The 27,951-nt window shown below is 32.9% G+C and overlaps 2 protein-coding genes across 2 annotated transcripts; both read right to left on the bottom strand.

Annotated features, from left to right (window-relative positions):
* Positions 1–195: 195 nt before the first annotated feature.
* LOC134704829 (uncharacterized) lies at positions 196–4,604 on the bottom strand. Its single transcript, XM_063563610.1, has 4 exons — positions 4,237–4,604; positions 3,682–3,861; positions 754–912; positions 196–201 (listed from the first exon to the last, which is right to left on the bottom strand). The coding sequence occupies exons 1-4, from the start codon at positions 4,330–4,332 to the stop codon at positions 196–198; spliced, it is 441 nt and encodes a 146-aa protein (XP_063419680.1). The 5' UTR covers positions 4,333–4,604.
* Positions 4,478–27,951, bottom strand: LOC134704828 (uncharacterized). The gene is made up of 15 exons (XM_063563609.1): positions 27,944–27,951; positions 26,620–26,752; positions 21,979–22,033; positions 21,400–21,506; positions 18,092–18,174; positions 17,233–17,291; positions 16,776–16,897; positions 15,201–15,294; positions 11,676–11,787; positions 10,808–10,982; positions 10,231–10,420; positions 8,002–8,210; positions 6,394–6,512; positions 5,445–5,650; positions 4,478–4,590 (listed from the first exon to the last, which is right to left on the bottom strand). Exons 1-15 carry the CDS (start codon positions 27,949–27,951, stop codon positions 4,478–4,480), a joined length of 1,785 nt encoding a protein of 594 aa, XP_063419679.1.

Raw genomic sequence — 27,951 nt, 5'->3', positions numbered from 1 at the left:
CCAATCTTTATAAGTGCTGACTTTGGATTCTTTCCAATCATTCCAAACCCTTCAATTACATCCACTACTGACTTATAAAGACGGTCAGCTAGCACTGGTAACTGTACCTCTATAATCTCTTCCAATGTCTGCAAGAAAGCAAAGTTATATCAAAGCTGGATTGAATAAATCCTTTCATCAAGTGAGACTTCAGAGTTATGACTATACAAAAATCAAATATGTTTTATTATTAAAGTGTAGAATGTTGTTATCTACCAACATGAAAATTGTCAAACTAACTAACCTTTATAATGTTTCTTTAACTATCAACTAAGCCAGGAGCCTCTATATGTTCAATAATTTAAGTTCATTTATATTTTTTTCACTGAACTATTTCACATTTTTATTAAGGGCCGGCTGGGCTCCACCTCAAGATGCAGGATTTTCTCACGGTGTTCAAGACCAATTGGTGCCCATGGCTGTTTTTCTGCTCTTTGGTTGGGTTGTTGTCTCTTTGACATATTCCCCATTTCCATTCTCAATCTAATTTTTATCACTGGTCTTTCAATCTCATCACCTTTCTATAAGATAGAAGTTGAGTACCCTCTCACTTTAGAAAAGTTTTCATCTACTATTGTAATGTTAATTATGGCAAAAAATAAATAGAACTTTTCTTTTTCCTTTCTTCATTGGAACTTCTATAAAATCTATTTATAACAGAGAGAAAAGTAATGGTGGTTAAGCAATAAATCAGATAAATGAAACTGTACTTACATTGTAAAAGTTCATCACATCAGTTTTAATATCATTAAATAACTTCTGTACTTTGTTGATTAAATTTTTCACAGGTTTGATGAAGGGAGGTAACTGGAGTTCATCAAATTGTCCAATTGTCTTTATTGCTTTAATTGCCCTAGATCTAAGGTCAGCAACCTGTTGAAAATACAACTTCTAATTATGGATTTATAAGTTACATGTTTGAAAACATCAAATATCCACACTATAATACTGAATTATGTGTTTTGAAGAAATCCATGACTCCCTGTCAATACCAAACATGGATTTCAACAAGACTAATATTGTGTAAGGACCTGTGTTGCATTGTGTTGTTTGGAAGAACAGCTTTTAATGCCATTGACTGGAAAACTACTACAAGTGTAAAAATTTTCAATCAGCTTAATTGCAACCACTGTAAAAACTTGAATATTGTCTCATGTTAGTTAAGAAAACAACAAGAGTACACAATTTAAAATGTCTTGTCTGCCTTATAAAGCACAATAGAATTATTTTGACAGTCCTTAAGCATTGTTAAGATAAAGTTTTAATGCAGGTATCAAATAATCTTAACATTATCAATGAGGTCAAGGTCAGATCAACAAAGTCAGACAGTTTACTAAAAACGCAATAACCCTTAAATAAAATTTTGAATCATCACCAAAAAGTATACAGATCTTTGGAGTACTACAATTAAGAAGTGTGTGAAGTTTAAAGCAATAATCAGTAATCGTTTTTGAGATACAGCGCAACATGTGAATAATACATAGTCCCTTAACTCAAAAAGTTTAAATCCTATTATCACCGAAAAAAAGTATACAGATTGTTTGACCATCATAAGAAACAACTATATTGAGTGTCATGAAATTTGGATAAGCGGTTCTCAAGTTATGGTGTGAAATGTGGATGCCAGAAAGATGGACAGACAGACGGATGCTGGACATTTGTATACCATAATACGTCCCGTCAAAATTTTGACTGGCGTATAAAAAGAACAGACTAAGATGTACAAACTAAGTATTGACAAAATGACCATACAAGAGTCAAGGTCAGATGAACCCTGCCACACAGACACGTTCACATTACAATCATTCCATTACCCACATATAGTTGACCTATTGCTAATAGTTATAGAATGTGTCTACGGGCCACAGATGACCTCATTTGTTAATATGCATGAGTCAATGTACTGATTATTGACAATTCTTTTCTTTTAAGGTTAATGACATGTATTTCTACATATGATTTGGTTGAGACAAACAAAAGTTAGAGACGAAAATGATAAATTTAGCAATTTTTCCATTTATAAAGGGGCATAACTCAAGAATGGTAAAAGTGACACCACCTAATTTTAAACTTGATCTGTATTTTGTTGTAATATACATTATGTTTAACTTTCAAAACATTTTATTGAGGTAAAATAAAGTTAATTGATTCCTTTTTCAACTCTTTTAGGGAATGCATCTGTTGTGCATCTGATGTTAGTTTGGTAGAATTACAAAACTATATTTCATTTAAACATTTATTGGAATAAGTTGTACAGATGGACTTTCCTTGTTTATATAATTACCTTGGGAGGCAGACCTTTTATATAATTACCTTGGGAGGCAGACCTTTTATATTATTACCTTGGGAGGCAGACCTTTTATATTATTACCTTGGGAGGCAGACCTTTTATATAATTACCTTGGGAGGCAGACCTTTTATATTATTACCTTGGGAGGCAGACCTTTTATATAATTACCTTGGGAGGCAGACCTTTTATATTATTACCTTGGGAGGCAGACCTTTTATATTATTACCTTGGGAGGCAGACCTTTTATATTATTACCTTGGCAGGCAGACCTTTTATATTATTACCTTGGGAGGCAGACCTTTGAAAGTTTTCACCTTTCATTATTTGTATAATCACCTTGGCAGGCAGACCTTTCAATGCTTTTACCTTTTATTATTTGTATAATCACCTTGGCAGGCAGACCTTTCAATGCTTTTACCTTTCATTATTTGTATAATCACCTTGGCAGGCAGACCTTTCAATGCTTTTACCTTTTATTATTTGTATAATCACCTTGGCAGGCAGACCTTTCAATGCTTTTACCTTTCATTATTTATATATTCACCTTGGCAGGCAGACCTTTTAAAGCTTTCACCTTTCATTATTTGTATAATCACCTTGGCAGGCAGACCTTTCAATGCTTTTACCTTTCATTATTTATATATTCACCTTGGCAGGCAGACCTTTGAAAGTTTTCACCTTTCATTATTTGTATAATCACCTTGGCAGGCAGACCTTTCAATGCTTTCACCTTTCATTATTTGTATAATCACCTTGGCAGGCAGACCTTTCAATGCTTTTACCTTTCATTATTTGTATAATCACCTTGGCAGGCAGACCTTTCAATGCTTTTACCTTTCATTATTTGTATAATCACCTTGGCAGGCAGACCTTTCAATGCTTTTACCTTTTATTATTTGTATAATCACCTTGGCAGGCAGACCTTTCAATGCTTTTACCTTTTATTATTTGTATAATCACCTTGGCAGGCAGACCTTTCAATGCTTTTACCTTTCATTATTTATATATTCACCTTGGCAGGCAGACCTTTTAAAGTTTTCACCTTTCATTATTTATATATTCACCTTGAAAGGCAGACCTCTTAAAGCTTTCATCTTTCATAACATATATTATCAGACCTTTTAAAGCTTTCACCTTTCATTATTTATATTATCACCTTGGCATGTAGACCTTTTAAAGCTTTCATCTTTCATTATATATATTATCAGATCTTTTAAAGCTTTCACCTTTCATTATTTATATTATCCCCTTGGCATGTAGACCTTTTAAAGCTTTCACCCTTCATTCTTTGTATAATTACCTTGGCAGGCAGACCTTTTAAAGCTTTCACCCTTCATTCTTTGTATAATTACCTTGGCAGGCAGACCTTTTAAAGCTTTCACCAAATTCTGGACAATAGTTTTGATTGAAAGTCGTCCACTGATTATATCCATAAATAAATCAATTCCTTTCTTTATACCACCAACAATGTTCTTCACAACTTTGTCAAATCTCAATGCCATGTTCAGAATTTTCTTAATATCTGCCCCTTCCTAAAATATATCAAAGATTTCTTATCACAAACTGCATATTGATTTGTGTTTGCTTAAGGCCAATTCAGCACAAACTGCATAACCAATCAGATTATGCCATATGTGTGTTTGTTACAGCTAACACTGGTATAATACTTGTATTCAAATTATATTAATACTGTCAAAAAAAAAATTTAACTGTAAAATAATAAAGCAGTTGCACCAAATGATTTAAATTAACAGTCAAGATATGTATCTAATTTCTTAAATTATATTAATACTGTCAAAAAAAAAATTGTTAACTGTAAAATAATAAAGCAGTTGCACCAAATGATATAAATTAACAGTCAAGATATGTATCTAATTTCTTTAAACACTGCTATGATAAATATTTACCTGAAATATGTTAACACTGTAAGATGTTTGTCCTTTGTAACATATTCTGGCCAGGAAAAACTCCAGGTTAATACCAACTAATCCAACATGGACCATGGCATACACCTCATCATGGACACTCACTTTAAAGTGACCTCTAAGTGGAGCTGGTAAAATAGAAAATAGAGTAGGTTTATACCAACTAATCCAACATGAACCATGGCATACACCTCATCATGGACACTCACTTTAAAGTGACCTCTTAGTGGAGCTGGTAAAATAGAAAATAGAGTAGGTTTATACCAACTAATCCAACATGAACCATGGCATACACCTCATCATGGACACTCACTTTAAAGTGACCTCTTAGTGAGGCTGGTAAAATAGAAAATAGAGTAGGTTTATAACAACTAATCCAACATGAACCATGGCATACACCTCATCATGGACACTCACTTTAAAGTGACCTCTTAGTGAGGCTGGTAAAATAGAAAATAGAGTAGGTTTATAACAACTAATCCAACATGAACCATGGCATACACCTCATCATGGACACTCACTTTAAAGTGACCCCTAAGTGGAGCTGGCAAAATAGAAAAAAAAAGTCCAGTTGTAATCAATTTAGGCCCAAAAATGTATAAAATGGTGTTATTCCTGTTCTTTTTATAATCTATCATTTTCAATGTTCCATGGACTGGGAATTTGGGTGAAAATCTAATTTGGCATTAAAATTAGAAAGATTATACTATGGGGAACATGTGTACTAAGTTTCAAGTTGATTGGACTTAAACTTCATCAAAAACTACCTTGACTAAAAACTTTAACCTGAAACTCCCACTTTCATTTTCTATTTTCAGTGAACCGTGAAATTGGGGGCAAAAGTCTAATTTGGCTTTAAAATGGATGAACGGAGCCACAAACCAGAAAACAGTATACCCCTCTACTATTGTAGGTGGGGCATAAAAATGATTTATCTACTCGATTCACTTTCCATCTTTTAGTATTAAGTTATATTTGTCTTCTTGACAGTACAGAGAATATAATTACTACTTTAAGGGTGTAAAATTTCATTGACGACCCATAATAGCCATAATTGCGTTAGTAAGGAAGGTATCTTTGCAAACACTTATATAAACTGCCTAAAGCATACCAGCCTGCCTCTCAAAAAAAGCCACAGGTTAAAAAGTAACAAGTTCTGTCACTATAATACTAGATTTAAGGAGACTTACAAATTAACAAATCCAAATAATTCTCCATTATAACTCCAAAGGAAGCTCCAAGTGCTGCAGTCCCAATTCTCTTCTGCCAATTAACAGCTGGAGCAGCTAATTTAAACTTCAGACCTTCCCAGAATCCCCTACGACTTCTGTGATGGGCTTGTACATCAATATCTGAGGCATAGGGATCTGTTATAGCTATACTGTTATCTGCAGATCTATAAAAAAAAAACAAAGATGTTTTTTCTCACAGATCAATGTCTTACTACAAGTATAACAAAGATTTCACAGTCTGAAAATGCGGATAATGTACCCCTCATTATTAATATGGTAAATAATAGTATCTGACAAATATGATTTTTTCTAAGTGTTCTAGAGCATTAGTCATTGAAATTCTACATATGATTAATTATCAAGAATGTATCCATAGTACCCAGATGCCCCCCTCACCATCAATTTATATGTTCAGTGGACCGTCAAATTGGGATCTAAACTCCAAATTGGCATTTTTTTTTAAATTAGAAACATAATCCCATAGGAAACATGTGTACTTAGTTTTAAGTTAATTGGACTACAACTTCATCAAAAACTACTTTGACCAAAAGCTTTAACCTGAAGCGGTAAAGACAGACAATAAACAGTGGGACAGACACATGAAGGGATAAACTGACACACAGACCAGAAAACATAATGCCCATAAATGGAGCCTAAAAATGGGGTATTTTTCACCTACAAATGTGTTACTTACAGTTAGAACTCTAGATTCTAGTATTTTTTATTGCCAGGTAAAATGACTTTATGCTTTGGATGTGCTTAGTACAACAGTAGAACTTTATCTGATTCTAATACCTTTTAGTACAAGGAGTAAAAACATTTGACTTTGGATGTGCTTGGTACATCAATAGAGCCTGGTCTATACTAATATCTGGTACAACAGCAGAACCTTGTCTGATTATAATACCTTTTATTGAGAGGTGTAACAACTCTTGACTTTGGATGAGCCTGGTACATCAATAGAGCTTCATATCTAACATTTTCATCTTCGTCATATAAAGCTGACTGTAACATGGCATCAGCAGCCTATAATAATTGACAAAAAAAATAATTCTATACTTGTTACAGTGAATTTTATAATGAATACTAACAAACACTTACATTATTACTTATCCCTTTTGGCTGAAGAAAACCCAGTTTACAAGGATTTACTGTTTAGTCAGCTGACGATCTGTCCCTGTTTACCGCTTCAGAAAACCTCTTTTTAAAAATCCAGCTCATAACATTACAAACACAAGTTATCTTTCTATGTTGAGAACCCAGATGCAAGTGTAAACATGGCGCTTCCATTTCATGAAACGTGTGTAAAAATCAGTTGGAAGTTATGGAATTAGCAAGAATTTGAAATAAGATTTTTTTTGAAAGAATATGGAAGAATTGAAGCTAGAGTAATATACTCTTTCGCAGAATAAGGAATTTGTACAGTCTCATTAAACTTTTAAAACATTTGTCGTTTTAGGTTAAAAATTACAATTTTGTGCCAAAAAAAATAATTTTGATAATTTCATATACATAATGCCAAAATATTTCCAAATTTTGATTTTTTTTATGAACTTTTTTGATCAAAACATGAACAAAACTGTAGAGTGGTGTTAGTGACTTAAATGAAGACAAAAGCAACTTCAGACAAGTTTCATTGATATTTATTATGAGTCATAATTGCCAGGGAAGCCATCTTCTCAGTGTAGATTCTGTCAGGGCAACTACCAGTAAAAGGGTTAAAGAAACATTGTGAGCAAGTTCACATACCTCACTCTTCGATATAAAGGTGAAAGGTTATAGGGATTTTACTCCTCTCATTTATAAAAGTGAAAGGTTATAGGGATTTCATTCCACTCATTCTATATGCCTGTTTATACAAGTAAGGTTGCAGTCCAATATGTAATTTTTGATTTAGTATCATAAAACCACTTCTGCACAAGTTTGTATATTTTTTTAAAAACTATGACAGTGACCTTTGACCTGGAGACATAAATAGCAAAAGAGATCTTCATCTCATTATATATGACCATATTGGCAACTATATTTGTAATATTTGATTTAGAATCCAGAAACCATATATTTTACACACATCACTATAACCTTAAATATCTTTGATAGATTTGAGAATGGAATAAGGAATGTGTCAAAAAGACATCAAACAGACCTGGCAAAGAGCAGAAAACAGTCCAAGGCCACTGAAGCACATTGATACACTTCTCTAAACTTTATAGTAAACTTATCAATTCCACTTTTATTATATTGATAGCAAAACTGAATAACTAATCAATATCAGTTATTCCCAATTCAGCATTTGTTAATAGCTTCAAGTTATAGAAAAATAGTCATTTCAGTTGCAAGCAATGTCTCAAAACTGTTTTCAGAATATCAAATTTAGAGCCAACTTAAGCTTTTGAAACACACTAGAAGTTCCTAAAACAGCATTGTTCAAATGCAACAATAATATGAAAATAAATGACCTCATCCATTCTTAAGAAGAGCTAAATGAGTACAAACACATGAAATCCTAGCTTACCATTTGATGCTGGTATTTTCTAAGAGCATGCACACCAGCTCTTTTAATCCATGGTGAATTAGTAGAATTAATATGTGAAAAGATTATATCGTATGAAGCATCCATTCGAGCATTTCCTAACGTCTCTAGGAGAACAACATGTGTGTGGTCATACTGCTCTTTCTCTATATCAGTTTGAATGGAACGTTTAGATTTGTAAGTCCATGGATCTGAAACATAAATTAAAGAGTATCTTACTTTGCCATGCTGAACTACCTAGACACTTTGTTATAATTTCTGCTGGTTGATAGACAACACTTCAGGAATTATCATAGCAAACTTAAGTCTAAATTGGGCTAGTTCACAGTTGTAAGTCATTAACAGACAACATACATTATATCTTCCATGGTTGTTAAACATTGTCTTTGTAGTTTTAAAAGAGACAAATTAAATATGAAAAAAAAATTAATCAAAGAGCTGAATAGCCCTCAGGGGAAAGACGGCCTTTGTTTCTATTTCATTTTTTTGGGGGAAGGGGTGTATCTTTTGATAGTCTTCATCATGTTCATATAAGGAATAAACAAGAATGTGTCCTCAGTTCACGAATGCCCCACTCGGACTATCATTTTCCATGTTCAGTGGACCGTGAAATTTGGGTAAAAACTCTAATTTGGCATTAAAATTAGAAAGATCATATCATAGGGAACATGTGTACTAAGTTTGAAGTCGATTGGACTTCAACTTCATCAAAAACTACCGTGACCAAAAACTTTAAGCTGAAGCGGGACAGACAGACGAACGAACAGACGGACGAACGGACGCACAGACCAGAAATCATAATGCCCCTCTACTATCATAGGTTGGGCATAAAAAAAAACAGCTAGAACATGTAGAAAGGTTGACAATATTGAAATCAATTGTTGTTTAATACAATTTTCTTTTTTTAGTTTAGGATTCAATTTAGACCAATGGAAGAGATCTGCATCTTCTAAATCTAAACATTCAATTAAAGTTGATAGTTAATTATCTAAAATTCAACTAGTTGAATTCTGTCATCTAACAACAACTACAATATTTTTTGAAATCTTAATAGTGTAGGCCTGAACTGCAGGCTAGGGCCATTTTTCATTTTTTGTGACGGTACTCTTAAGATTTTTAATTTTTTTCTTAAGAAAGTTAGGACTGAAAAATCTATTCAGTTTTAAATTTCCATTGATAAAGTTCCCAGTTACAACTCTCATCACACAGGGATACAGGTTCTAATAAAAAAATAACCACTATGATTGATGTAAACTGTGTGAAGCTTGTTTCGCAATCCTACATTTTGAAATATTTGTAAATTTTCATGAATAAATAGGTTTGAACTACAAAATGCAACATTTTTATTTTTTTTGTAACCATTACAATGATTATGTTGGTACACAAAATTTAATTTTAATAGAAGACTACTTATCATAAACTTAATGTCACATTTTTAGTGTTTATTTTAGTGGACAATTTCTCATAAATTGAGGTGATCCTGATTTGGAGGAAGATTCTCAAAACAGAGTTTTACAGGAAAAATGAAAAAAATCGTTTCTCTCCCCAATCTCATGTAGCCCCTCGGACTTTGTTTACTTTGAAAGTTGCTGACCTACAAATCAAAGTATTGCATGTTGATGTTTGAATCATCTACAGCAAACTTTATGTTTAAAATACCATTTTTTAATTAGTGCACAATCTTAGAGAATGATTTAAATAACCAGTGAAGGATATCCCTGCTTCTGCATAGTGTGGCATTCCAACAATGACGTCACTATAAAATATAATGTAGGTTGGATATATTTGGAATATCTCGTCATACTGATTTTTCCGGATTGTAAAAGAAACGAAAATAGTGTAAAGGAGAGCTTAATATACGATAATTTTCGAGAGAAACAGAACGGAAAAGTGTAAAAAAGTGTTTAAAGTCAATCTATTCATTTGTGTCTCCCCACCTCATCAATCTCAGTAAGATTTGTTGTGGGGTTTTCCACACTATAAAAACAAAATGAATGATGTGAGGGAATGTCACTCTGGTCAACCCTATAGGGGATTGACGGCTTAAAGCCGTCTCTCCCAAAAAGTAAGAACACCAAGTAATTGTCTATGCCAGTATGCCAGCTAACAATTAACATGACAGGTGTAGATTTCACAACCGCTATCTAACCATATACAACAAATTTCTCTGTGCAAATTTATTATTACTTTGGATATAAAGGAAAATTTTACCATGCAGTCCTATCATACTATGAACTTTGTCTATAATATCTGTTGCCCTTTCTATCTGTCCACCTTTGGCCAGCTTGTGTACAACGGAACCAAGTGCTAAAAGTACTCTGTTATATAGATCTCCAGTGTACAGATACTTAGGGAACTTCTCTTTGTGGAAACACAGGTCAACCATACCATTTATTATACTCTGAAATAAATAATTACATATTGTTTTAATATACCAGACTGAAATAAAATTGAGAAAGGAAATAGGGAATATGTCAAAGAGACAACAACTTGACCAAAGAGCAGACAACAGCTGAATGCTACCAATGGGTCTTTAACACAGCGTGAAAATCCCGCATCTAGAGGTTGTTCTCAGCTAACCTCAGCTATCTCAAATAAATGAACTAAAATTCAAAAACATACAATACCAACAGATGCCAGACAAATAATATTTTTGTTATTGAATATTTAGTTGCATGATCTATAATACCAATTTCTTTATGAAAATAAATTGTTTTTTGTTTGTTTTTTGTTTTGTTTTTTTTGGGTGGGGTAGTCATGCAATACAAGCCTCATTATCAATAATTACCTCATCAGGAGAATTGTCATATCCTGACACATGTGACACAAGCCTCATTATGAAGTTCTCCTGCGGTTTCTGATTTCTGATGATCATGTTTGTCAGCAGTCCCTGCACATGGTTGTTGGACAGAACTGCAAAGGCATCTATCATTATCTCTATACTTTCCTTGGCTTTCTTGGAGCTAAAGCAAAAGTACGCAAGAAATAATAAACTATTTTTTTTACTATCCAATGGTAAATATTTGTATGTGTATGTGAATGAATGACTTGCACGTTTTTGAGTACAAATAAAGTATCCCTTCCCTTAACTATGTTTGAATTACTTATACAGGTCTGGATTAAAAAAACTATTCCTTAGTTATGTTTGAATGATTAAATCAGGTTTGAGTACATTGAAGTTTCCCTTAGCTATATTTGAATGACTTATACAGGTTTGAGTTAAATAAAGTATCGCTTAGTTATGTTTGAATGACTTACACAGGTTTAAGTATAATAAAATATCCCTTGGCTATGTTTGAATGACTTACACAGGTTTAAGTATAATAAAATATCCCTTAGCTACTTTTTAATGACTTTCACAGGTTTGAGTACAATACTATTCCCTTGGCTATGTTTGAATGACTTACACAGGTTTAAGTATAATAAAGTATCCCTTAGCCACATTTTAATGACTTACACAGGTTTGAGTACAAAAAGTATCCCTTAGCTAAGTTTGAATGACTTACACAGGTTTAAGTATAATAAAGTATCCCTTAGCTATGTTTAAATGACTTACACAGGTTTAAGTATAATAAAGAATCCCTTAGCTATGTTTGAATGACTTACACAGGTTTAAGTATAATAAGGTATCCCTAAACTATTTTTAAATGACTTACACAGGTTTAAGAATAATAAAGTATCCCTTAGCTATGTTATCGAGTTCTTCATCAGTAAGACTTCCTGTAGCTTCCACCAATTCATGAAAACATGTTAAAACTTTTCTTGATCCTGAAAATAAAATGCATTTAATTAAGCTCTTGTAGTGTTATAGTTTGAGTCATCTTCATATTTGTTCACTTTATATACAGGATCAAAGCCATAAGATCATATGAAAAAGCATTTTTTTCTCATTAGGATGGACGATTTCTATATTTCTCTTTCTCTATATATTTATAATTAAATGGTGCATTCAACAGTTGTTTCATTGTTTGCTTTTTCTCTCAATCAGATAAACTGTATTAAAATTCATAAAGCAAAAGATTTTAACAAAAAGAAAAGAATAGACAGGAAATTTAACAAAATTCGAACTGGTGTTTCTTATAAATCTGTGAAAAATATATATCTTTGCCTTAATTAACATTTAATAACTAGAGGCTCTAAAGAGCCTGTGTCGCTCACCTTGGTCTATGTGCATATTAAACAAAGGACACAAATGGATTCATGACAAAATTGTATTTTGGTGATGGTGATGTGTTTGAAGTTCTTACTTTACTGAACGATTTTGCTTCTTACAATTATATCTATCATGAACTTTGCCCATTAGTAACAGAGAACTATATTTGGTAAAAATTTACATAAATTTACCAAATTAATGAAAATTGTTAAAAATTGACTATAAAGGGCAATAACTCCTTAAGGGGTCAATTGACCATTTAGGTCATGTTGACTTATTTGTAGATCTTACTTTGCTGAACATTATTGCTGTTTACAGTTTATCGCTATCTATAATAGTATTCAAGATAACCAAAAACGGCAAAATTTCTTTAAAAATTACCAATTGGAGGGCAGCAACCCAACAACCAGTTGTCCAATTCATCTGAAAAATTCAGGGCAGATAGATATTGACTTGATTAACAATTTAACTTCTTGTCAGATTTGCTCTAGATGCTTTGGTTTCATAGTTATAAGCAAAAAACTGCATTTTACCCCTATGTTCTATTTTTAGCCGTGGCGGCCATCTTGGTTGAATGGCCAGGTCATCGGACACATTTTTCAAACTAGATACCCCAAAGATGATTGTGGCCTAGTAGTTTCAGTGGAGATTTTGTAAAAGATTACTTAGATTTATGAAAAATGGTTAAAGATTGACTATAAAGGGCAATAACTCCTAAAGGGGTCAACTGACCATTTTGGTCATGTTGACTTATTTGTAGATCTTACTTTGCTGAACATTATTGCTGTTTACAATTTATCTCTATCTATAATAATATTCAAGATAATAACCAAAAACAGCAAAATTTCCTCAAAATTACCAATTCAGGGGCAGCAACCCAACAACCGATTGACCGATTCATCTGAAAATTTCAGGGCAGATAGTTCTTGACCTGATAAACATTTTTATCCCATGTCAGATTTCCTCAAAATGCTTTGGTTTTTGAGTTATAAGCCAAAAACTGCATTTTACCCCTATGTTCTATTTTTAGCGGTGGCGGCCATCTTGGTTGGTTGACCAGGTCACGCCACACATTTTTTAAACTAGATACCCCAAAGATGATTGTGGCCAAGTTTGGATTAATTTGGCCAAGTAGTTTCAGAGGAGAAGATTTTTGTAAAAGATTACTTTAATTTACGAAAAATGGTTAAAAATTGACTATAAAGGGCAATAACTCCTAAACGGGTCAACTGACCATTTTGGTCATGTTGACTTATTTGTAGATCTTACTTTGCTGAACATTATTGCTGTTAACAGTTTATCTCTATCTATAATAATATTCAAGATAATAACCAAAAACAGCAAAATTTCCTCAAAATTACCAATTCAGGGGCAGCAACCCAACAACCGATTGACCGATTCATCTGAAAATTGTAGGGCAGATAGATCTTGACCTGATAAACATTTTTATCCCATGTCAGATTTCCTCAAAATGCTTTGGTTTTTGAGTTATAAGCCAAAAACTGCATTTTACCGCTTTGTTCTATTTTTAGCAGTGGCGGCCATCTTGGTTGGTTGACCAGGTCACGCCACACATTTTTTAAACTAGATACCCCAAAGATGATTGTGGCCAAGTTTGGATTAATTTGGCCAAGTAGTTTCAGAGGAGAAGATTTTTGTAAAAGATTACTTTAATTAACGAAAAATGGTTAAAAATTGACTATAAAGGGCAATAACTCCTAAACAGGTCAACTGACCATTTTGGTCATGTTGACTTATTTGTAGATCTTACTTTGCTGAACATTATTGCTGTTTACAGTTTATCTCTAACTATAATAATATTCAAGATAATAACCAAAAACAGCAAAATTTCTTCAAAATTACCAATTCAGGGGCAGCAACCCAACAACCGATTGACCGATTCATCTGAAAATTTCAGGGCAGATAGATCTTGACCTGATAAACATTTTTACCCCATGTCAGATTTGCTCTAAATGCTTTGGTTTTTGAGTTATAAGCCAAAAACTGCATTTTACCCCTATGTTCTATTTTTAGCCGTGGCGGCCATCTTGGTTGGTTGACCGGGTCACGCCACACATTTTTTAAACTAGATACCCCAAGGATGATTGTGGCCAAGTTTGGTTTGATTTGGCCCAGTAGTTTCAGAGGAGAAGATTTTTGTAAAAGTTAACGACGGACGACGACGACGACGGACGACGACGGACGACGGACGCCAAGTGGTGAGAAAAGTGGCCCTTCGGGCCAGGTGAGCAAAAAATAAAACATCCTGAAATAACTGTAAATCAGTGAACCCATATAACTTACCTCGCTCAGCTTCATGAACCCATATAACTCACCTTGCTCCAGTTCATGAACCCATATAACTCACCTTGCAATGCTTCATGAACCCATATAACTAACTTTGCCCTGCTTAATGAATCCATACAACTAACCTTGCCCTTCTTCATGAACCCATATAACTAACCTTGCCTTGTTTCATGAATCCATATAACTAACTTTGCCCTTCTTCATGGACCCATATAACTAACCTTGCCCTGTTTCATTAACCATATAACTAACTTTGCTCTGCTTCATGAACCCATACAACTAACCTTGCCATTGCTTCATGAATCATATAACTAACCTTGCCCTGGTTATGTACCCATATAACTAACCTTGCCTTGGTTATGAACCCATATAACTAACCTTGCTCTGGTTATAAACCCATATAACTATCCTTGCTCTGGTTATGAACCCATATAACTAACCTTGCTCTGGTTATGAACCCATAACTATCCTTGCTCTGGTTATGAACCCATATAACTAACCTTGCTCTGGTTATGAACCCATATAACTAACCTTGCTCTGGTTATGAACCCATATAACTAACCTTGCTCTGGTTATGAATCCATATAACTATCCTTGCTCTGATTCATGAATCAATATTACTACTCTTGCTCTGGTTCATGATCTCATATAACAAACTTTGCTCTGGTTCATGATCCTATATAACTATTCTTGCTCTGGTTCATAAACCCAAGTAACTTACCTTGTTCAGGTTCATCTCTAATACAATCCACACTGTCTTTGATGATTTCTTTTAACTCTTGAATAGTCTTATCAGAATGAGCTGCCTTGTCATACTGGTAAAAAAGACATAAGATTAAACAAGAAATGTACTTGTTAACCAGACATGAATTGATCATGATAAAACTATTAACACTTTTAGTATTTAGCTGAATTTTGTCTCTGAATGTCTTTAGATCTGCTATAAAAGTTTTCTTTACAATAATTCCATACACCAGATATTGTTGCCTTATTGCTCTGACAAACCAACCTAACCACAAAAACTGTATACTGCCAGAAGTGTACACTTTGTGCCCTTTCCATAAACTAGATTAAGTTAACTTATTGTAGTAAGAGAAAATCTTAGAAGAAAATGAATGATAAATCTAACAATGCACCACACAGAATTCTCATTTGAGACTGGATAACAAATTTCAGGGAAGTTAAATACAACCAACATTTCTTACATGGCCACTATGTCTTAGAAAATATAGGTATTAAGCCAAAAGGAAGTAGGAAAAGATGTTATTACACAGTAAATCAAGTTAACATGAAGCAGTATATATTCCAATATTTCGGGTCTGGTGTATAAAAACATTTTTTCTAGAATCGTCCTTTTGCCATTATTTTAGTGACATCATTAACTAGTCTAGCTAGTAATTAATATTTTCTTTATTAAGTCCATCTTTTGAGGTTACAAAATTATAGGAAGAAATAATCTATAATACTAAAATTACGAGGTCCAATTTGTCAGCCGTCATCACGTAAAAACGACGAATCACAGAATTCAACTGTATATATAACTTATATAGTACAAAGGTATAGATTAAAAATTACACCACTCCAGTCCCTTTTGTTTTCCACGTAATTAATATTGCCGATAATTAAGAAGTTCCGGGTCGAGTTCGATACCGATACCAATAGTATATTCACCTGTTACCTAGCTATTACCTTATCTGTACATTCCGCGTCTGACAGGCGCACCACCAAACGGTGTATTCAGGATAGATATGCTATATACACGGGTCATAATCGCAGGGTTGACACTACTAAATAGTCAAATTGTTACCTATTGTAGTATTTTAATCAGTAAGACTTTCTAAGATAACAATAGGAATACTAAAAATCTGAACTAAAAATAAGGCGTATATGTACAGTTTTCAATTTGTTAGTGGGCATGCCGTAAAACGGTGAATCAAAGAATTCAACTTTATTTATAACTAATATAGGACAATGCTGTTGAATATTTACTCCATTCCAGGACCTTTTGTTTTTCAAATAATTAATATTACCAATAATTGATAAGTTCCAGTTCGACGGGTTCAAACAGAAAGATTTGAAAGCAGAGAAAAAAATGTGTATCTTATAATCGGCATGACTTTATCAGATGACAATACTAAAACTGAAATAAGGCTTGCGCATAGTTATAATATACTTTAATTCAGTCACGGACACTTGATATCACGGGTGTGTTCTAGTTATTGTTTAAAATGATACATATAGTGGTTACATTTATTCTGTCAATAAAAAAATGTTAATTGTTTAAAAAAGTACATACAGTAGTTACATGTAGACTGGCATTCACCACTTTATCTACTGGTCTGAATTTAACTTCTTTCACAGTCTGTCTTGTTAGAAAATTTAATTCACCATGATTTGTAGCATTCATTGTCGGATAATCTGAAAACGAAAGTTTTTTTTCACTTCTGTAACTTTAAGGTACATATTTTTACTAAATTTATTTATTTTTTTGGACATTGTAAACATGTATAAAAATTTGAATATAAATCTTTGCAAAATCATAACATTTGGATTCTCTCTTATAAATGAATACACACACAAAAATGGCAAAAAAATTTCTTTATGATTTACTGTAAAATGGTAAATGATACATATGATGTAATATGTCAGCCAATTGTCCTGAAAATGTGTGAAATATTGGATGTTAAGCAAATCAATCAATCAATAAAATAACTTATAAAATTGACAACTATTACTTGAAGATGCTGACTTACCAATAGAATTGAAGTCATTAACAGCCTTAAAATTCCTCATGTTGTGGTATGGATCAAAACTGAAAAATATATTAGACATAAAATATATTAGACAAATCAGCTACAATAATAGACCTACGATCACTTATTCAAAAAGTTTTGTAGACAAATATTTTTATTTCTTAAATTGTTTTGGATGTAAAATATTCTAAAATCTTGTAAGTTTTATTATGCATCACTTGGTTCTTTTAGAAATTAATTCTGGTTATGTCTTGGTTTTTTTCCAACATTTGAATAGAAGTCTGAATAAAAAAGATAATGACTGAAAAGACAAGTATAATTTTACCAGAATTTCCATGACAACTTTACACTAATTACAACAAATCTGACAAAATTATCTTGCAGTTTCTTTGGCATTTTAATGGTTCGTAAAACAAAAACATGTTGTCTTTTTTCTGTTCTGTTATATAATCAAGCTATTAGCTTTCGTTTGTGGATTGTGTCACATTTTGTCATGTCATGACTATGCATTATGGTTTTCCCTCATGGTTGAAGGTCATATGGAAGAGACCTCTAGTTGCTTACATACAGGTCATTAAAGGATTCTGCAGGTGGATAGATGTCTCATTGACATTGACGATCATGTCATATCTACTAACTGTTGTTTACATGGTATATTATGATCATTTTATAAAAAAGAAGATGTGGTATGATTGCCAATGAGACAACTATCCACAAAAGACTAAAATGACACAAACATTAACAATTATAGGTCACCATACAGCCTTCAACAATGAGCAAATTTTGGTTTAAAATTTCATTGAGAAATATATAACAAACAAGTGTTCTAAATATTGTCCATAATATTATATATACATACTCTGGTGAAATTTGAGGGGATAAAAAATCCTCTTCAACAAGTACTCTGTGAATGGTTCCTAGGTCATGATCAAAATGCAAAGTCTAAAACCAAAAAAAGTTGACTTGTTACTTGATAACATAATCATAACATTAATATAAATGTCAATATAAACATTCATAAGTTACAAGAATCAACAAGAATTCAAATCATGGCCATCATACCTAATCTGTTTCGGTTTTAGTTTTTAACCCCAATTTTGTTTTTTGTCCATAGCTTGACGAGTTTTGAACAGCAGTATACTACTGTTGCCTTTTTTTAGCTGCTTTAAAATAACCAACTGATTAATGATTGAAAAATTACAGGGTTTGAAATAAGCGCTATCCCGCTTGCCCGATGCAAGTAAAATCTGCAGCGGGCAAGTGAATCCCATCACATAGTTGTCCGCCGGGCAAGTTGAAATTTTGTGTTTGTGTTTCATTCTATCATGTCAAAAATATAATTATATATGCAATAGGTCTTAACCATTTATTGTTAATGAATTTGTGCCAATAAAATATTTGTATTTGTCTTTGTATAACTATGTCAGACGTAATTTTCTACGATGTACAGTGTGTATTATTGTATTACTATTTTCGTTGTCTTTATTTTTAATTCATATGCTCATGCCAGGAAAATCATAAACATTGTAGTTTATCCCAAATAATTCTATTGGTCAATTCCTATGCGTAAGCCAATGAGCGCAGGCGTTTAAGAATGTTCAGTCGCACCTGCTCTGGGATTTCCGCTACTAATCGTGAAAGGAAGACGATACAACGATCCAATCAGAACATGTTTTGCAAACGACTTTTGAGTTGATTTAAAAATGAAAGTAGAAAGAAAATGGAACATTTTTTTGTAAATTATGTCCCTCCTTTAAAATCAAAGAGCTGAATAGCTCTGAGGGGAAAGACGGACCTTGTTTCTATTTAATTATGTTTTTGGAAAAGGGGGGGGTATCTTTTGATAGTTTCATATGAAGAATGAAAAAGAGAACAGCTAGAACATGTAGAAAGGTTGACAATATTGAAATCAATTGTTGTTTATGTCATTTCATTTCCTTAGTTAAGGATTCAATTTGGACCAATGGAAGAGATCTGCATCTTCTAAATCTAAACATTTGATTAAAGTTGATAGCTAATTATCTAAAACTCAAATGAATTCTGTCATTTCACAACAACTACAATATTTTTTGAAATCTTGATTATGTACCACTGAACTGCAGGCTAGGGCCATTTTCCATTTTTTGTGACAGTACTGTTGGATTTTAAAGTTTTTTCTTTAGAAAGTGTGGACTGAATAATCTATTCAGTTTTAAATTTCCATTGTTAAAGTTCTGAGTTACAACTCTCATCACAGGGAAACAGGTACTAATAAAAAAACAATATGAGTGATGTAAACTATGTGAAGCTTGTTTCCAAATCTAAATTTTGAAATATTTGTAAATAATAAATATGTTTAAACTACAAAATGCAAATTTTTATTAATTTTTTTTACCATTACAATGATTATGTTGGTACACAAAAATTTAGCTTTAATAGAAGACTACTAATCCAATGAAATGTCACATTTGAAGTGTTTAAATACATTAACTTTTATTTTAATGGATAATTACTCATCAATTGAAGTGCTCCTGAATTGGAGGAAGATTCTCAGAATTTTTACAGAAAAAAGTGGTCTCACTAATTAGTAGTCTCGATGCACCAGAGTTATCGTTCTTACAGCCAACAATAATTTTAGCGTCAAGAAGCGACAAGAAGAATATTTTTTTCTTGTCGCTAAATAGTCTTCTTGACCCTTCGTGTCGCTTTTTGACGCTTCTTGTCTCTAATTAGTGAGACCCGAAAAAAGTAATAAAATCGTTTCTTTCCCCTGTCTCATGTAAACCCACGATCTTTGTTTATTTTGAAAGTTGTTGACCTACAAATTAAAGTATTGCATGTTGATGTTTAAATCATCATCAACAGTAAACAATATTATGTTATAATAGATTTAACAAATACGAAATTGTAATTAGTGCACGATTTCTAAGAATGATTTAAATAACCAGTGAACTGGTGAAGGATATCCCTGCTTCTTCCAAGAATGACGTCACTATAAAATACAATGTAGGTTGGATATATTTAGAATATCTCGTCATACTAATTTTTTCCGGATTGTAAAATAAACGTAAATAGTGTAAAGGAGAGTTCAAGATACGATAATTTCGTGAGAAACAGAAGGGAAATGTGTAAAAAAGTATTTAAAGTCAAACTATTCATTTCTGAGTCTCCTTCTCTTCAATCTAAGTAAGATTTGTTGGGGGGTTTTCCACACTTTAACATGTATAAAAACAAAATGAATGATGTGAGGGAGTGTCACTCTGGTCAATCCCATAGGGGATTGACGGCTTGAAGCCGTCTTTCCCCAAAAACTTAAAGAATCCAACGTCAACAGGGTTGAGCAACAAAAAAATATGAAGAGGGAAATAGAAAACGCAAATTTTTAACAAAATGGCTGGATGAATTTAAATGGCTGAAAGACACAGAAAAGGAGATGACATGTGAGGTTTGCATTCAGTTTGGAAGTAGTGGCAGTTTTGTAATAGGATGTACAAATTCAGAAATGCTCATTACCTTTCAAGGAAGGGTAGACCGTTCACGGATTACACCTTGTTTACAGGAAAATTGACAATTGGGTCAGTTTCTACATGTACATCTGAAATTTTGTTGTCACTTTTTTTTGTAAAAGTAAAAGTTTTTGTTTAAAACAGGTGTATAGAAACTTGAAATCATCTGCCAGGAGAGGTCTAGAATGCAGGATTTGGCACCATTTACCCCAGAGCTTCTGGGGGTCTTAAGCAGCCCCCAGACCCCTCACCGTAAAGGCGTCGAGCATGAGTCGGACAAGTTAACTGAAACAAGAACAAGTTAATCTAGATATTGACTTGACCTTCGGGCAAGTCCATGGTCTTTTCTTATTTCTACCACTGAATTAAACCAATAAATGGTGCTTAATGCTATTTTTGTTATCATTCTTGGCTATAACATGATGGCAAGCAGAAGCCCCTGGAGAAAACCACAAAAAAATTATGATTTACCCTTGTAACCTTTGCTATGTAATATAAGTAACAGGAATCAAGATTTAATATTTCTATAAAACAATAGAAAACAAGGTTTCAAAACTGGTTGTCAACCAAATCATTTAGTAAACTGTACGTCCTATCTGAAAGCTATACATCTATACAGGTGAATGTACTGTGTTGTATGATCCTCGTATATGAGAATACAACAATACAATGGGTAATTTACCTTCATGTGACGTCCTTTGGCATTTGGTATTGGAGTACTTTGTCTCGTCTTCTTAAATTCAATACCAGTAGATGTTCTGACAACTGAATATGTAGCATTATGATGCCCTGAAAAAGCAAGACAGATTTAGCTTGAAATTTCAATTCAGTTTCTACTGAACTGTCCCTGGGAAAAAGGCTTACCTCAATAAGTAAGATAGAGAGAACAGAACATAGGTTGTTCAAGGCTTATACATTTAGCTAGTGGTGATATATCTTACAATGTTACAAAGTATATCGAACTCTTTGCCCTGCAAAGTTAGCTAACAAATATCAATAAAAGCTTTTGTACTTTTTGCTGTGCATGTACTGATATCGTGTCATGGATGGATGCCCCACTTTGCTTTATCTCTTATATTCATTATCAAGTAAACTTAATTCCCAAGTTTAGTCCCTGAAGTCTTGAAATATTTTATTAAAGTTTATAACATGTTTAACTCAATCTCTAACACAGCATTACCTCAAAGGGAAAATATTTTAATGACACTACCTATTTGGTGTAGTTTCAACCAACTTAGATGTTATAATTGTTCAAAATTACCTTCATTTCCAAACTCTTCTGTTTGATAACTCCATTCAGTTCTAGATTGTTCATTCTTAAAAATAAAATGTATAAAAATTAATTCAATCTAATACTTTAAAAGCTAAGTATTTTCATTTTTTGTGATAAGCCAATGGTTATGTCATTTTAGAATCATGTTTTTAACAGGAAAAGATCATCAAGTTTGCATGCCATTATGACTTCATTTACCATATAAGATGTACATGTGTCATAATACTCTGTATCCTAGTCCGAGATTACTCTGACGTCCAACGGCTGTTAATTATGCCAGACGTCAGAGCTTGTCCTGTATCAAAAAGTGGATATTTGCCCACCCAAAATGGATGCGCTGCTTCATCGCTTCTGGAGCTGACTGAGGGCCTTGGAATTATATAAATCGGGCATCAATCTCTTCATTTTTCATTTAAATTTTCATATATGTAAGTTTCACATACGTGCCAACCTTTATTTTTCTATGTTTTAACAGTTTTTACAGAGACCCATCGGTTTATGCATTTTGACTTTCACTTTCAAATGGACGTCAAGTTATGAGAGAGTTCGTGGCCTCGAGACTCAAATATGCAAATAATTATATTTTTTAACCTCCTTTGTAGGAGATCGATGTGTTAACATTTAGAAGCAACCACTTTTTTTCACCTCCTTTACAGGAGATCGGTAGTAAGCATCTAGTTCCGACCACGATAACAATCGGAAGCTCTCAGACATTTAGGTAACTTGCATCGTAAATGAACGAGGTGTTACATTATGGTCATTTGCACTGTTTTCTCGTGGTCATGTGATAATCTTTGAAAATGAAAGGCATAATGCATAAACCTATGGGTCTCTGTAAAAACTGTTAAAATATAGAAAAATAAAGGTTGGCAGGTAGGTAAAACTTACATATATGAAAAGATAAATGAAAAATGAAGAGACTGATGCCCCATTTATATAATTCCAAGGCTCTCAGTCGGCTCCAGAAGCGATGAAGTAGCGCATCCATTTTGGGTGGTCAAATATCCACTTTTTGATACGGGACAAGCTCTGACGTCCCACGGCCCTAGCTTGTCTGGCATAACAGCCGTTGGACGTCAGAGTAATCTCGGACTATCTGTATCCCTGCTCAATTAAAAGTTTCCAGCACTTTTGAATCATCCTTCTGTAGGGTTGTGAAGAAATAATTTATTGCATATATATATGGCATCAATATTGTTAGTTAAGTTTCCAAAATTTTTCAGACACAAAATAAAACATTGACAGAATTCCACTTAATTTAGAAAGGATTAAAATGCTGTCTCACTTTATTTTGAGACAATGACAACAATTATACTTAATATCAGAATACACTTGCAAAACTTAATTACAAAGTTATTCAACACAAAACCAATTAAAACTGGGCGCAAACATGTAGGGTGCGAAAGTGAAAGGGGCGAACATGAGTGGGTGCGAACATGAATGGGTGCGAAAAGACCCAGATTCATGGACACTGTGGTCTGTCTCTATAGTGTACAAAAAAAAGCCATTTCTAAGTTTCCGTATGGAAATATTCCAAATAGCAAAGTTTCCATATGGAAATATTCCAAATAGCAAAATCAACAAGAAGCAAATAGAAATTTTAAAACATTGAGTATTATAGCACAGGAGTTTGAAATCCTATCAATAAGGGGGTAAAAATATACCAAAGTCTATCTCTCAGTAAAGCTTCTCTCATGATAGTCGACTTGTCCTAAGACTTTCTGTGCGTTTATCCTCGGACACAAACGTGCCGGTCCCGTAGCCTAGGCCTCGGGGATTCCAGTGTATTGATTCTAAAATCGTGCACCCTGTGCTTACAATATTAAGGTTGAATGTTTTGAATATACGAAGGCAGTGTCTGCGCGTACCCACATGCGGATACGAATAGTCAAATTGCCGTTCTAGGCTGCGCGTACCCACATCCGGTTTTATAATATAATTTGTTGCAATTAGTGGATAAATTGATAAAACTACTCAGAATTTTCATAATGATACACATATGCATGGTCACATATATATACATATATATAGAACAGTCTTTTCTCAGTTAGTAAATATTCTTAAAATGGAAGAGAGTGCTATTATAACTGTGGGGAAGACATTTTTAAAAGACTTTTTATGAATTAGAAAAATATGTGCCAAAACAATCATATTGGATGTGTAAAATTTGTTTCAAATATTAATTAGTTACATGAATCTTTTATAATTGGTTTAAATTGATATTATTACTTGCTTCTTTTATTTTTATAAAATCAAGCTTTAATTTAAGTAGTTTTATATATTTTAAAATTTTAAAATTTCAGTTTCTGTTTTACATAGTTACTAAAAGATTATTTTAAAATATCATATGGGTATATTTTTAGATTATTAAATTATTAAAATTTTATTCTTCAAATTTTCATTTAAATTTTATAATAAAATAAGACATATATCCAGGTGTAATGATAAGTCGTTATACTAAGGCTATTTTTTTCTCTTTTTTTCTGTAGACTTAGCTTTAATTTTTTATAACCATGCATTGGCAAGCTTGATAACTCGTAATTGTTTGTCAGTAACTAAATGTACAATGATGTCCCATACGGAACCTTCTGACCTTGTTTGTTTACATTAAAATTTCAATGGCGTCAAAATCACGTGATGTCAGTTCGTTATATCCAATCAAATTGCTCTACTGTCAATTAGGGGATTTTTCAGTCTACAGCAATTACGTTATTTCTTTCTGGGATATTGCTTCAAAATAGTTTGCAATAGTTCTGGGTTTTATTCAACAGGAAAACTCTTTTTTTGCCATCCCTTTTGACATCAAGGGAATTTTGTATGAATATTTACATACAGTCATGATGGTCAGAATATCGATCTTTTTATAATGAATAAAAAGAAAATTCTATGAAAAATAAATGTAAATGGTTTCTTATTAACCAACTCTATATGCCTGTTCAAAATTATGGCATGGGCATCGTTTTTTCATATAGTTTTCCTTTCATTTTGGTTGAGCTTTTTTCGCGGGAAAATCGAGAAAGAGGTAAGGAGCATGTCATTTCTAAATTCCTAAAAATACGTTTTGCTTGACCTATATTGCCTGCCACAAGATTGATGACGCTGTATGGAATGTACACAAAGCATTGGAGGCCGGAAATGGGATTTTGTGAAGTTCTAGAATGTTTTTAAATATTCGGAAGTTGGGATTGAAACGGGCATTAGAAAATTGGCATTTTTTGGCAATAATTGAGAACAACAATGAAAACTTACCTATAGAAATGTTTTTTTATTCAAAAGTGCAGAAAAAACGTATTTTGCACTGTTTTTCTACGCCAGAAGTACCGTAGTGACATCAATGCGGAGTTTCCCCGTGTGTTAAGTTCAAACACAAATACCTAACGAACTGACAAGATGAATGATCTTAGACTACGGTAGGATATGTATTATATGTCTCTGATATTAGTATTAATTTCTATCATGTTTTTCTTTTACAGGGACTGCAATGTTTATTATGCATCATATCAATTTGAAAATATTATTTTTCATACTCTTCACTCGTTCTACACGAAATCCCCATACTTGTATCGATAATTTCTGTATATATTTCAAGTTTTATTGCCGATTCGATGGCATTTTAATAGAAAACCGGATGTGGGTACGCGCAGCCTAGAACGGCAATTTGACTATTCGTACCCGCATGCGGGTACGTGCAGACACTGCCATATACGAAAGTATAGGAACAGGATCAACCTTTTTCAAAATGACCAGTTTGTACAAAGTTTCCGTATGGAAATATTCCCTTTTTCCACAAATTCAGATGGATTTTTTCTGTCGGCTGCAACTGGTTTTTTTAATGGGACCAATATGTGGAGGGAAGAGAAACACGTGTGCATCATACAGAAAATAATATCAGTTTAAAATCCAGTACACAAGGATCATCACTAAAAAACATGAAAACACGGATTTTTTTAGAACAATTCAAAATTATATAATGAGAATAGAATGTTTATTCACCAAATCGGTCATTAAGTAAAAAAAAGGGGGGTTTGTTTGTTTGTTGTTGGGTTTTTTTGGGGGCCATATAGTGGGTCTCAACCTGAAACAATGGTGTAACATCACAACACCCCTAGTTTTTGGTGGGGTTCGTGTTGTTTATTCTTTAGTTTTCTATGTTGTGTCATGTGTACTATTGTTTTTCTGTTTGTCTTTTTCATTTTTAGCCATGGCGTATTCAGTTTGTTTTAGATTTACGAGTTTGACTGTTACTTTGTTGTCTTTCGTCCCTCTTTTAGAAAGGCAAACTATAAAATATCACTTCCGTCTTGAAATTGCTTAACTTAATCAACAGACATATTAAAACAACTCGAAATGAACGGGTAAATTTGATCTATATATTCCTATCTATGACACAATGTAAATACAAATCAATGAAATAAAGGTTGATACTATGATCAGACAGACAACCGCTGGAAAACTCGAATAAAATGTCGCCAATTAAAATAATGTATACTTTGACCAGAAAATTTTAAACACGAAAAAAATATTCAGAAAAAAGGATAGTTAAATCACTGTATAGCATTAAAGTATTTATTATTATTATCAATATATTATACTCCTATCTGGAAACCGTTTATTTCTCTTCCCTCTTACCTCTTTGTCATAATGAAGTTTAGCTGCTAAAAGTGAAACAAAACCCTTCTTTGCAGTTAGTACATCAGTTTGTTCATTAGCTGGATGGTACACTCGCAGTATTTCTCCATGTGGTGTTATGTCAAAAGAAAACCTAGTTGAATGGAAATATAGCTTAACACAATTTCCAATAATTTATGCTTTACGTTGCAACACATTGATTGAAACCGTTTTATTTTTTTAAGTTCTTCATACATTTTGAAAGACATCAATTAATGTCGGACATGGCCCGGTCCACGTCATTTAAGAATTCTCATGTGTTTGTGCATCTCAATGACAATAATAATATTACATCTCCTTATTTCTAAACTGTGAATATAAACATTTTAAACAGTTTAAGATTCCAATGTTTTCTGCATACTGATGACAAAAATTTTCCGGAAATTGTGGACCGGAGATATCAAATCTAATGACCGTCGGTAACTTTTTTTTAGGATTTACAAGAAATGTGTCTATACTCGACAAACATTGCATATCAAAATAAGAGAGGAAACAATTCTTATCACCATTTTCCCCTGAAAAAGGTTTATAAAATATAAACAGAACATAATCATGACTTACCATTTAGAAAAATCAAGGTCACCAGTGTTATTACCTGCGAAAAAAGTGTGTTTTATGATCAGTCCATCTTTTTTTTATATACAAATGTACTTGCACTTTTTAATTAACTTGTCTTAATTGTATACAACTAAAGCAATTGTGTGATATATTTTTTGTTTGAATTGAACAGATGGCTGAAAATGTCTCAGTTTAACCTAGATTGTCACTAAAAACGTATTTTAATACCATGTAATATAAGGTCAAGGGTTAATACGTATCATGAATTCAAAGAATTTTGTCTGAATATTTAAAACAAAAACAAACAAAAACCGCTTTTTAAGCTAGTTAGAGAAAATAATCTGAGCGTGCAAAATATACAATTACATATGGTAAAATGTCGTGTTTCTTTAAAGTCTCACATTCATTTGTATTCAAATTTGAAATAAAAATTCAATAGGCTATTAGCCAATGGAATTAGAATGCGCCTTGGAATGTTACCCGACAAAATAAGAACATTCCCATTACGTACCATCGCAAAGACGGAAAGATAATGAAGACAAGTGATTGTTTTGACAAATAGGGACTTATACAGTTGTACAAATGGTGATACATATACTACTAGAGCAGGAATTACACAAAAAAAAACACAGTTGTTCCCTGATTCGACACGTTAATGGCTCTACGACTTTTTTTTACAAATCCAATGAGCCTCCTCAAAGGATTTTTGATTATGTGTTTATACTACTTGGCCAT

This window comes from Mytilus trossulus, chromosome 2, assembly GCF_036588685.1.
Source record: "Mytilus trossulus isolate FHL-02 chromosome 2, PNRI_Mtr1.1.1.hap1, whole genome shotgun sequence".
In the NCBI taxonomy this organism is placed as follows: Eukaryota; Metazoa; Mollusca; class Bivalvia; order Mytilida; family Mytilidae; genus Mytilus; species Mytilus trossulus.
This window is presented reverse-complemented; position numbering and strand designations above follow the sequence as displayed.

Excerpts from the sequence above, each read along its gene's own strand:
- LOC134704829 (XM_063563610.1), bottom strand. The coding sequence starts at position 4,332 with ATGGTCCATGTTGGATTAGTTGGTATTAACCTGGAGTTTTTCCTGGCC. Across the intron at positions 3,862-4,236 it reads ACAGTGTTAACATATTTCAG|GAAGGGGCAGATATTAAGAA; the intron begins GTAAATATTTAT and ends GATATATTTTAG. Across the intron at positions 913-3,681 it reads TAAAAGGTCTGCCTGCCAAG|GTTGCTGACCTTAGATCTAG; the intron begins GTAATTATACAA and ends TATTTTCAACAG.
- LOC134704828 (XM_063563609.1), bottom strand. Across the intron at positions 21,507-21,978 it reads AGAAGAGTTTGGAAATGAAG|GGCATCATAATGCTACATAT; the intron begins GTAATTTTGAAC and ends TTGCTTTTTCAG. Across the intron at positions 10,983-11,675 it reads TTTATTATTCTTAAACCTGT|CTCCAAGAAAGCCAAGGAAA; the intron begins GTAAGTCATTTA and ends CTTTTGCTTTAG.